This window comes from Portunus trituberculatus, chromosome 9, assembly GCF_017591435.1.
Source record: "Portunus trituberculatus isolate SZX2019 chromosome 9, ASM1759143v1, whole genome shotgun sequence".
In the NCBI taxonomy this organism is placed as follows: domain Eukaryota; kingdom Metazoa; phylum Arthropoda; class Malacostraca; order Decapoda; family Portunidae; genus Portunus; species Portunus trituberculatus.
In genome coordinates, this window is record NC_059263.1 from 849,603 (window position 1) to 861,905 (window position 12,303).

The 12,303-nt window shown below is 41.3% G+C and overlaps 1 protein-coding gene across 1 annotated transcript; it reads left to right on the plus strand.

Moving 5' to 3' along the window:
* Positions 1 to 1,908: 1,908 nt before the first annotated feature.
* Positions 1,909 to 10,882, plus strand: LOC123501609 (calcineurin B homologous protein 1-like). The gene is made up of 6 exons (XM_045250553.1): positions 1,909 to 2,574; positions 4,312 to 4,460; positions 5,598 to 5,712; positions 6,198 to 6,291; positions 7,873 to 8,071; positions 8,373 to 10,882. The coding sequence occupies exons 1-5, from the start codon at positions 2,508 to 2,510 to the stop codon at positions 8,015 to 8,017; spliced, it is 570 nt and encodes a 189-aa protein (XP_045106488.1). The 5' UTR covers positions 1,909 to 2,507; the 3' UTR covers positions 8,018 to 8,071; positions 8,373 to 10,882.
* Positions 10,883 to 12,303: the final 1,421 nt, after the last annotated feature.

The following is a 12,303-nucleotide window of genomic DNA, read 5'->3' on the forward strand; positions in this document are numbered from 1 at the left end:
ACTGTAGAAATATAAGCCAGCTACATATTGTATAAAGCTAAAGAATCAAGATTACATTCAGGAAACTATATGTGGCAGATGTTTAACCTAGGATATTGCAAGGCTGAGTCTGAGGGGAGTGGCAGTGTGAGGAAGCAGGTTAGGTAAGGTAGTGGTGCATCAGGGTGTGGCATGGAAGATGTTTGGCACAGTGGGGATGGGATGGGCTGGACTGGACTGGGTGAGGCTAGAGGCAGGTGCAGTGAAAGCTTATGTAACACTCAGGTGAGCCTGTTCCAGATTTCCCATTCGCTCATGCGTGGTCCTTTTGGAGAGAGAGAGAGAGAGAGAGAGAGAGACCAGGTAATTATTTAAAAGGATTGTAACTACAAGTAAAGTGTTTACAAGTTACAGAAACCAATAATAATAATAAATGCATAATAGCAGTAGATCATTTAACAGTTTTGCATGCAGAGAGAGAAGAGAGAGAGAGTGTTTAGAAAGGTCATCCAGTGGCCTTAGAAACACGAGTGACACGTAGAGAACCATTAGAGGAAACAATTAACCAGACTTAACCAGAACATCCTATTGCAATGCTCCTTGTGCTATGTAAAGTCAAGAAGCAGATGTGGCGGTTCATTCTCGATCGCGCGCGTGTATGAGAGAGAGAGAGAGAGAGAGGGGAGGAGATAAGAATTGTTGGTTTGTCGTTCAGCGAGGCTTGTATTCTCAAATTGAACCTTATTTATTTTGGTAGCATAGCCAGACGAGAATTCCTGTTGACTGTCGCAGAGTGGCTTTTACTTTCTAACACATTCTCTCTCTCTCTCTCTCTCTCTCTCTCTCTCTCTCTCTCTCTCTCTCTCTCTCTCTCTCTCTCTCTCTCTCTCCCGACCCTCACTGTTATTTTATTATTATTGTATATCCTTCCTTCCTTCCTTCCTTCCTCCTCCTCCTCCTCCTCCTCCTCCTCCTCCTCCTCCTTTTTTTTTCTTATTCATATTTATATATTTTTTTTTTTCGTTGTCAGAGAGAGAGAGATCATAGATAATTCACATGTTTTTCATCTCTCTCTCTCTCTCTCTCTCTCTCTCTCTCTCTCTCTCTCGTGAATGTGGGAACTATTGCCTCCTCCCCATATCCTTTTCCCCTTCACCCTTCCAGGATAACAAGTGGCAGTGGTGGTAGTCGGGGAAGCGAGTGTCTGCATCCGCATTGTGTTTATATATTTGATTTCCCACACGTGACAGTCTTAACCCTGGCTGTGACGCAATGCTGGGCTGCCACTTTTACGGCTACCACCTTATCTTAACTCCTGTATTCTTAAAAGCGTTAATATTTCGCCATTTATATGCTAGATTATGTTTTATGTTCTTCCTTTCATACATGTAGGCTATTAAAAGTTCGATTGGTTGTGTTGGGAAATGATACTGAAGTTGATTCACAATAGGACATAGACTTGCTGCTCTTCGATTATTTGAATGATGGCTTCGTGTGGTCCTATAGTTTCGCCGTGTAGTTTCAGTTATGCCAAACCACTCCTCTTCTTGTGTAATTAACTATATGATAGGTGTAGCTAATGTTGAAGGTTATATTACACAGCATAACCTGAACGGTAAGAGTTGGACAGGAGGCGATGGCATGCAATCGGACAGTGTTGATCAGCTGAGAAGTTTGGGTTATTCATTGAATCATCGAAGCACTCAAGCCATTATAAGGAACCCGTACAGATTACCTTGAACAAGATTAATAAATGAAAAGTGTGTATCATTTTATATCATAGACGTAAGAAATGTTTGAAAATGATAAGGAAAGGTTAGGAAGATGGAAATAGATAAGTTTTTATACATAGCATTTAGATGATTGATACAGCGCAGTTGGTGGGAACGGTAGAAATATGATTAAATCTGCACATAATTTAGACATTTTTTAGATCGGCATATCGCATTAGAGTGGTTATAATGAAGACGTGAGGGAGGAAGCAAGGAGTGACGAGTGGAGTAAAATGTATGTATATGGTAAGGAAGGAAGATGGGAGAGAGTTAAGAAGCGAATACAGTAAAGATAGATGGCAAGGCGTGATATAAATGCAGGAAGAGTGAGGGAAAGTAAGGAGTGAATACAAAAGAGGTTGATGGCAATGTGTAATGACCGAGGAGTGAAGGAAATAAGGAAAGGCAGCAAGATGTACAAGACAGCTATGATGACATTGATTGAAACTGACAAGAAACAAGAAGTGAAGACAGTAGAGGTAGATGGCAATGGATGGTGACCGAGGAGTGAAGCCATTAAAGAAGGTGGCAATAAATAAGGAGCGGAGTTAGGAACAAAGTCAGGGAAGATGTCAAGGCGTGCACGCATTCGGACGCTGCGGCAGTGATCAGTGAGCCAGCCCGAGCCAGCCGTGCGGTGAGCCACTGCCAGCCAGACCCAGTGAGAACGTCAAGGTCGTGCAGGTACGTCTCTTGACACTGCTGCTACTGCCACTATCTCTCCACACCCCAGCTGATCGCCTTACGCCATCCACCATGGGCAACAAGAGCAGTCTGATGTTGCAGGAGCAGGACATCAGGGACATACAGACTGAAACAGGCTGTAAGTATCAATTTTAACTTTTTCCTAGTTTCAACATAGTGGTGTAATGGAAACTTGCGATGCGCCAAGCCTATTTTTCTTATTATTATTATGTAAGACGGGTACTGGTCTTGTTTTTTTGGGGGGCCACATAGAGTATATAGCCAAGGCACGCTGTGTCGCCATAGAATCCCTAAAGAAAAGTAAAAATGTGAGCCAGAATTATAGAAGTGTTTTGAGACCATTATATTTGTGTTGCGTCAAGGAGTGCCAGATTATTGTAACTATATGTGTATGTTGTTTGGGGTGCAGTGCGTGCCTCGGGGTGAGGGTGACGAGGGCCAGGCCTGTGCTGAAGGGTGAGGAGGCACAGGCCTGGTGAGGGGTGACCTCCACTTGCCACAACTTGGAGGGCCCACCTAGCCTGTCAGGTGTGGTAGATTTTATTGTTTTAACCAGTACACCACACATAACTCTAGCCCCTCGCAGAGCTCTACATCTCACTGTCTGGAGTATTTGTAGTCCCATTGATAAGTTTACTGTATGTTTATGTACCTAGTTAGGTTACAAAATGTTAGGTTAGGTTAGTTTACCTTATGGTGGGTTCTGTAGGGTAGGTGGGTTGATGGAGTGTATGTTAGTTGAACGTGTATATTTGTCCATCGCATTTATTTATTTATTTTTTAGGGTAGATAAGCAAATCTCTTGTCTCGTGGGTAGCCACCTATTCCTAGAGGTGGCAATATATCTGACCTTAAGTCTTACTTTTAAAGACTTAAATATTTTTTATTTATTTATTTATTATTTTATTTTATTTTTTATTTAATTTTTTTATTTATTTCTTTTTCCAATACATTGTACTTCCTCATGACCTCATTGTATTTTTCACCAGCATAATGTACGTACATATGATGATCACTTTTATTTCTAAGTACAACAAAAAATTCTGTTGGGTTTATGTCCTATTTGTACATTAAAAGAAAAAAAAAAAAATAATTTATGTATGCCACACACCCTGGCAATATTATACATAAAGCTTCCTGCTAGCCATCATGCAGCAATTATACGGTCCATTCCCTTTTATAGTATTACTCCACATCACCCTAAATCTCACAGAGAGACTGGCAGTGGGAACATGTTTGAGATGTACAGTGATACAGGAGAGATGTGTCCAATTAGGCTGAGCAAACACATTTTACCCTTCCTTCTTAACTTACTTACTTGTTACTTGGGGTGTTTGTTCAAGGCTCTGCTCCACGGCGAGGCAGCGCTCAGCAGAGCCTCCCTCAAAAGCAACTAGCATCTATAATTGTCTTTGATTTCCATGCCGTTAAAATCATAAACTTCCTTGAACAAATATGTCTTCAATTTTTTTTTGAAGATATCGATCCTGGCACAACCTTTGATATCACTCGGCAGTTTATTGTAAATCCTTGGTGCGCATCTTGCAAATGCTCGACATCCCATGTCAAGGTTATATCTTGGCTCATGTAGTCTGTATGGAAATTTAGCCAGTGATTTTGTCCACATGGGGCAGTAAAAGAGTTAACCTCAAACCTCACTTTCACCCTCAACAAGCCCTAAATATTTCCAACACCTACATAATCAGTCCTACCTTTTCTTTGTGTTCCAATCAGCCAAGTGAGAAGACAAGGCCAAGGCATGACTTTGTGTTGGAGAGTAACCTACACTATGTAGCAGAGAAAGATGTAGAGACAATCACATAATGCATCATCCCCTCCCCTTCTCTCCCTCGAGTCCTGCCAAGCCAGATTGAGCGCCTGTACAGTCGCTTCACCAGCCTGGACAAAGGTGACAGTGGCACTCTCTCCCGTGAGGATTTCCTGCGCATTCCTGAGCTGGCCATCAATCCTCTGGGAGACCGTATTGTGCATGCATTCTTCAAGGTAGGTCACAAGAGAGTAGGGGAAGGATGTGGGGGAGTTAGGTGAATAATGGAGAGGGGTAAGGGCTGGTGCAAGGCAAGAAGAACAGAGGGAGGAAAGGGAAGGGAAGAGGGAGGAGGAGGGCAGGGAAGAAACAAGAGAATTGGGAAGAATGGATGAAAGGAGTAGGAGGAGGGCTGGAAAGAGAGAAAATTGAGAAGGATGAAGGAAAGGGGAGAGAGGAAATAAGAAGGAAAAAGAAAATCCTTGGACTAAATTTATGAATATATTAGTAGTTCATGTATGATAAAAGTTAACCTGTGCATAGCTATGTATTATTAACTAGGAAGATGGAAGAATGGAAGGACAACTGTTTGGTAGAGTGGTTATTGTACTTTCACTTCCACATGACTTGCCTTTTTCCTTCATTTTTGTTCTTTCTCTCATCTGATGTGCTAGAAAGTAGACACAGCCTCTCTTTCTCTTCCTTTCTTTCCATTCTTTCACCCAGCCAATGCTCCAGAAAGTAATGAATGACCTCTCTTCTTTAATTTTTGTTCTTTCAGCCAATGCTAGAAAAAATATATGTATAACCTCCTTTTTTCCTTGGCTTTTGTTTTTTCTGCCATTCAATGCGCCAGAACATACACAACACTGCTCTTTCTCTTGCTTAGTTTCTGTTCTTTCTCTCTTCCAGTGCTCAAAAAAACCCACATGACCTGTTTTCTTAATTTGTCCTTTCTTCCATTAGTGCTCCAGAAAGTATGCATCTCCTCTCTCCCTCCTCCTTTCTTTTTGTGCTTTCTCTCATCCAATGCACCAGAAAGCACACAACATGCTGCATACTCCTATATTGTCTGTTCTTTTATCCAATGCTCAAAAAATATACATTTTTTTTTCCTTAGCTTTTATTTTTTCTCCCAATTAAAGTACAGAACACTTTTTTTCTTTTCTTTAGTTTTCTGTCCTTTCATTCAATGCTTCAGAAGGTACACAACACCTGTCTTTCTCTTTCTTTTCTTTCTCCTGTTGAGTGCTCCAGAAGGTACACATCACCTCTTTCTCTCCCTTTCTTTCTCCCATTCAGTACTCCAGAAAGTACACATTACCTCTCTCTCTTTCTCTTCCTCTCTCTCATCTGACGCTGGACTCCCACAGGAAAGCGAGGACGACCACGTGAATTTCCGGCAGTTTGTCCGCGTCTTGGCCCACTTCCGCCCCATCAAGAAGACACAGGACAACAAACTCAATGCCCGGGAGGAGAAGCTGCGATGTGAGTCTTGGTAGTGGTGCAGTGTTGCCTGTACAGAGGGAGAGAGCTAGACTGGCTTTCCTAATGGTCTTGTCATCTTTCTTGCTATATGGCGGATGTGTTTCTACTTTATTTGTCTTGAGCATTTAGTGATCTCTGTGTAGTGATATTTTACTGAAAGAGAGAGAGAGAGAGTGAGTGGTATTGTGATATGTTACTGAAAGAGAGTGAGAGTGAGATTGAGTAGGCTCAGTATAGTGATATGTGAAGGAGGAGAGAATATCAGCAAAAACAATAATAACAACAACAACAACAACAACAACAACTACTACTACTACTACAATCAGAACAAGAGCAAGAATGTGATTACAAGGAAAACTGAACAGAACAGAGAGAGAGAGAGAGAGAGAGAGAGAGAGAGAGAGAGTAGGCTTGATATAACAGTAACAAGTGGAAGAGCAGCAAGACAAGTGTGGTAATGAGCAATTTTCTTATTCCCTGCACAGTTGCCTTCAAGATGTATGACCTTGATGATGACGAGCGCATCTCCAGGGAGGAGCTGCTGGCTGTGCTGCATATGATGGTCGGGGAGAACATCAGGTAGGCCTATCTAGTAAACTCAACTTACAACTCCCTGCCTGCTTCTGTCTCTCTCCTCCTCCTCACTCCTGTCTGCTTCTGCCTTTCCACTTCATACTCTTGCCTACTTCAGTCATTCCTCCTTATTCCTGCCTGCTTCTGTCATTCCTCCTCCTTATTCTTGCCTGTTTCTGTCATTCCTCCTTATTCTGCATGCATTTGTCTTTCCTCTTTCCCACTCCTGCCTGCTTGTGTCTTTCCTCATTACAAGCATAGTGTGGATGCTTTCAAAAGGGAGGTTTCTATATAGCTCTCCTCTGATTCTGGATAATCATTTTTGACATCTTCTTTAGGACGCATCTCTATGGACTTTTTTTTTTTTTTTGCTCATTTCCTCTCTTACATGATCAAAAAGGAAAAAAAAGAAAGGGATGAGGGACAAGTCTCTCTCTCTCTCTTGGTCTTCTTCTTCTTCTTTAAAGGGGGGTAAAAAGGGAGAGGTGTAGAATAGGGAAGAGTACAGATGTAAGGAAAGGAAGACAGGCAGGTAGGCAGAAGGTTAACTCTCTCACTAGTACCTGTCACAGTGTTCCGTAATTGCTAACAACTCTGAGACATTCATCTCTAAAAGACTATAGTGGCTAGAAATTGCAAAATCTGTCTTTATTAGCTCCTTTCGTATTAGATGCTGCTGATGATGTATATTGCTTGCCGTTATGGGTGAGAATTGTTCCATGTTACAGTGAAGTGGAGCAGGTAACAGTGGGGTAGAGAAGGTATGTTTGGTGAGGCAGGAGAATAGGGAAGGGGAGATGATAAAAAGGTAGGACAAGATTTTGAGATTATTAATGAGAGAGGAATAATGAGATAGGTGTATGATAGTTGGATGATAAGGTAGGAGGAGGAAATGGCAGTGTAGAGAAGATAGTAATAGAAGAAATAGTAGGGCAGGAAGAGAGGACTTGTCGGAAGGCAAGGAGAATAGTGGGAATGTAAGAGAGAAGAGGTGACTAGTAGGAGTTGGTGCTGCCTGGGGAAGAGATGAAGGAGTAAGGCATATTCAAGTGTATTTTTTGCATTTTGTTATCTATTTAGTTTTGTTTGTGGCTTAATCTTTAGTATGTACTCTTTACCTGTAATAGTTTTTGTTCCCACCATTCAGTCTTACATACTATGTACTTCCCTCTTATCACTTCTACTTCATTGTCATGATTTCCATTTATCATTACCTGATGTCCTATACAGCTGGTGCCCTTGATCTTGCTGCCTGTTTAGATAGGATTTGTCATCCTACTTTCCATTCTCATGACAAGTCTGGCCTTGTAGCAGCAGGGTTGCTAAAGTATAGAATGTCAACATATCTGACATGAAGTATTAATCAGCTTCCTCACAAATTAAGTCAAGCTGAGGAGGCACTGATAAGAATTTGATAAGATATATACTTTATTAGGTGTTACTACTGACTAGTTACAAAATATTGAATTAGTAGTATTTACATATGTGCCACCCCATGCACTAAATAGAGGAACACAATCTATGTTAAGCATTTATGTATGGCTACTTTGTATTGACACAATGACCTCACACACTTGCCATCCACAGTGATGACCAGCTGAACAGCATTGCCGAGCGCACCATCCTTGAGGCAGATAGAGATGGAGATCAGATGATCAGCTTTGAAGAATTCTGCTCTGCCCTGGAACGCACTGATGTGGAGCAGAAGATGTCCATTAAGTTCCTGAAGTAGACTGATGAAGAGGGTGTTCCTCAGTGTGCAGCAGCAGGGGTATTGGATTCTCAGGTAAGTTCTTGTACAGAGCAAGTGTGTAGTGTTTGGCAGCTAATAGCAGTGATAGTAAAGATATGCTTGGCAACAGCTGGCACATACTTACCTTTGTGGTGGATCACTTACCAACTGATAGAGAGACAGATCAGGGGTGTGAAGGATAGCAAAGGTGACATGTTCCTTGAGTGATTTAACTTAAAATGGAAGTTACTTGGAATTGTGTCCAGATCTGTGATGTAGTGAAAGCCATGTATTGATGTAGCAACCTTATATGTACTGAACTGAATTTATACTGTATCTACAATTGACTTAACAGGAGGGAAGACTCACCTTCACCTATGCACAAGCAGAGAAAGAAATGGGCGTTACACATCTTCCACGCCTGCCTTGGGTGACTGTGATCTGCATGAATGTATGAATGCATAGAGGTTCTGTGTGAGTGGATTCAAACCATGTTGACTGTTATGTGAATTAATTTAGCTAAGCAGTTTAGTATCAGAGGTTATCTTATGTTACTCTATGTTAAGGAAGAAGCTGGAAGGTTGTTAATTCATCAGCATAACTGTGTCTGAAAGGAGGAGACTCCCACACTTTATATTTTGCAAGTTTCAGCCATGATTTATGATGCAGCTAGTCAGCACCATTGGCATTGCTTTAAAAGAAATACTTATATACCAGGCTGACCCTTAATCACAACTACTGTCAAACCAGACTAACTTGGTACTTGAGTGTTGGCTGCACCTGTCCCCACATTGATATCTCTCTCTCTCATACTTTCATCCTTTGCTTTAATTTATTCAAAATTATATCATACAACTGCATGGCTTATTGAATTACTTGATGGAAGAAGGATGTTGCATGTCTTCCACGACATGTGTACTGGCCTAGACAAGTGAATATCCCAGATAGCTCCCTGCTGCCCATGGTCAGGTTAGGTCATTCTGTGGTTGAGGCAGATACAGTGTGGAAAGGCACAACCAATGCTCAAAGTATCAAGTGTCTTTTTTGACATAATTGGTCTGTTTCACTGCTCTCTAGTAACACAACTCTCCTTAGTATTTCAAATCTTATCCATATTTTCATGTGATCTCTTGCACTGTGTTCTCTGATCTCCCAAGTACTAATTCATCCCTATACAATACTGTTGGTGCCACTACTCTCCCACCTGTCTGTTTTAATTCAGGGACAACATTCTTCTATCCACATCAGTCCTAAATACTTAAAAAACAAATTAGTCCCGTCTGCAAACAAAGGGAAAGTACCCTAAATCATCTTGAGCTCTTGGTAAGTTTGAAATCTGCATGGCTTGAATAACAGCACAAACATGAAAAGAGAGAAAGCCTACTACAATAAAGCACAAAAATATGAAAACCTGAAGCATCTAAAAGATTTAGACTTGGATCACTAAGTCCCAGTTGGCTACCTTTGTTTGTTCAAGTTGTTACAGGTTCCATTGATACAAAGTTAATCTACAATCAGGCCACAGATATCTGTGATGACTAAGCTTGAGGAGACTCACTGGGGAAGATGCTCATCTTTCATGAACCACAGAAACAAGTTATCCTCTCTCTGTCACTCCTTCAGAGACATGGCTGATCACATACATTCCATTAAGTTGTAATGAAAAGAATTTGTAAAATGTTTAGCATTATCAGGTAATTGTTCAGTTTTGATCTCCATTTGTCAAGCACAATTTTATTTTTCATATTTCCAAGCACAAAGTAATTGTGTACATCATCTTGGTGAAAATGTTTGAAGTTTACTGATGAATGCTTACTTACCAAGAAATGCTACCTGGATATACACTGTTGTAACATTTGTGTTAAGCTTGAACATATATTATTTGCTAAGCCAGATATTCCACAGCTGGTCCTGATTTGACTAAGCAACATTGTCACTTCCTTTTACCATGAACAAACTGTATTTACATGTCCTGGTAAGTGTTTAGTACAAGTGGTGTGCTTCACCATCACAAGCATGCAGATCTTTGTGTGGTCAGTATTGAGCTGTGTACATGCATGGCTATTGCAGGGAAATTGTTGTGTATAATTTCATTAAGGCTCCATAATTGTACATCAAGGTCACCCTCTCATCACATACACAGCCTGTCAAGTGCTGGATTGTGGATGTTTCTGCAATTTTTCAAGTGTACCATCTGATACATTGAACAAGAGCACAGACATTGGCAACATGTATAAAATTGTTTAGATATTTACTTATTGTGCATTTTTTTAAGGCTAGTCAGTCCACCAACAGGCCAATTCCACATTCCAGAGTATTTTGACTTGTAGTGAACAATGAGAATCCCATTAAATAGTTCTCAGAATAGGAGTTAGGTGCTATTACACAGAGCTCTCACACTCATTGGGAGGACATAGCTGGTGATCAAATCTTGTGTGCTCCTTTGTATGGTGATGTGAACTACAAACACATAATTGTATACATTGCCTTAGCAAATGTTTGTATTTCAAGGTAGAATATGAAGAGTGGGCACCTTAGGTCATGTCTGTATTAAACATTTTGGCATTTTATTTTTGATTACCTTTGACTTGCGCTGGTGTAAGTCAAGATGTTGAAGGGGGTTTTTCAATATTCAGATCCTGTTGGTCTTGATCAATTTACCAGTTTCAGTGGGGGAAAAACACCTGTGAGAACCAGACAAGTCATCTCAGTGGCCTTTGAACTTTTCATTGAAAACTCAAAACATTTAATACAAGTCTTAACAACCATTGTGTCATTATGTTGCAAAGCATTCCAATTGTAATACGGACTTTGCCTTGAAATAGTGAAGGCTGTCATTATTTTGTTCCTTTTTTTTTTTTTTTTTTTTTTTTATGGTCAAAAAATTTCTTTGTAAACTGATGTATGATAAACATGCAACTGTAAACTGATGTATGATAAACAGTTGTATGTATGATGAATGTGTAAGCAGTTGTATGTATGATGAACAGTTGTATATTATATGGAGAGATTATATATATATATATACCATTGTATTGTATATGAAATATACTTGCATATAAAATAGCCCCTCATTGCAACAGCTACTCAACCTATAAGTGCCAACCACCATGAAAGGAAGATGAAAAAGTATTCCATTCTATAATTTCCCCATCTTCGATAAAAACAATGTGACCATGCCTATTGAGTGTGCAGCCATCATTCATTCATCATTGTTATGTAATAAGTTAGAAAATTTCTAAGGTAGGAGAAATAAAATTATAGAATAAGCTTGTTAGGGGGCCCTCTCATACCAGGATGGAGGAGGACTTTGCCACCTTGGTGTACCTGAGGCCTCAGGCTACATCCTTTAGACCAAAGAAATCAGCCTGGCTCTCTTTCTCCCAAGCCATGAGAGCTGTACTGATGGGATGGGATGAGATGCTAGGTTTGTCCCATTCAGATATGGCCTCAGTGGGCCACGGGCACAGTACCCCTGCTCTGGTTTTGCCCTTGCCCTCATGAGGGCTCTGTTGGGTGGACCTCCTTATCTCCCTCCTCTTAACCTGGCTCACCATGGCCAATAATGGAAATTCCAACATCCCCTATGGGGGCTCCGGGGTCTGTCCCTCATCAACCCGACACTCCGTCCTCTCTGGCCCTGACCCAACTCTCCCTCTTGACCAGTCCTGGACTACTACTCTGTTCATCAGGCCCCCAGGGATAATTCCTTGCTCCCACCCAACAGCCACACACAACCTCGGTATCCACACTACCTTTCTCCTCTTCCCACACCCCAACAACCCCCACCTCAACTCCATCCTCCTCTACCGCATCCACTATTGTTACTTTTACCTCCCACAACTACAGGAAAACCCCTTCTCTACTCAAGCTACCCAGATACTCTGACCTGACAGATTAGTCTGCATGGACACTGAAGCTTGTCCAACACCATCACCATACTCCTTGACACTAAAGGCAACCCATTCTTTGCCCCAGCAGACCCACACCTCAACACCTGCACAGGCACTATTTCCACCTCACCACATGCCTGTCCAATTGATGAGCCCAGCTTCACATCCCACTAGTACAGCTCTCATGCTTTGGGAAAAGGAAGAGGAAGATGTATCAGTCTAGAGACTGCAGCCTGATCAGCAGGGACACCAAAGAGGTCCAAAAGCGCCAGGATGCAGCCCCCATGCTTTAAGACCTCCCCATCAGCAACAGAACCAGGTATGGGAGTGAAACTATAAGATAGAATATTTTAACTCCATTTCTCAATGGTTGGCACTTGGCTCCTTGGTGCA

Bases quoted from the DNA above. Each gene is read 5' to 3' on its own strand.
- LOC123501609 (XM_045250553.1), top strand. From the start codon at position 2,508: ATGGGCAACAAGAGCAGTCTGATGTTGCAGGAGCAGGACATCAGGGAC. The intron at 2,575-4,311 runs GTAAGTATCAAT...CTCTCCCTCGAG, and splicing joins CATACAGACTGAAACAGGCT to TCCTGCCAAGCCAGATTGAG. The intron at 5,713-6,197 runs GTGAGTCTTGGT...TTCCCTGCACAG, and splicing joins CCGGGAGGAGAAGCTGCGAT to TTGCCTTCAAGATGTATGAC.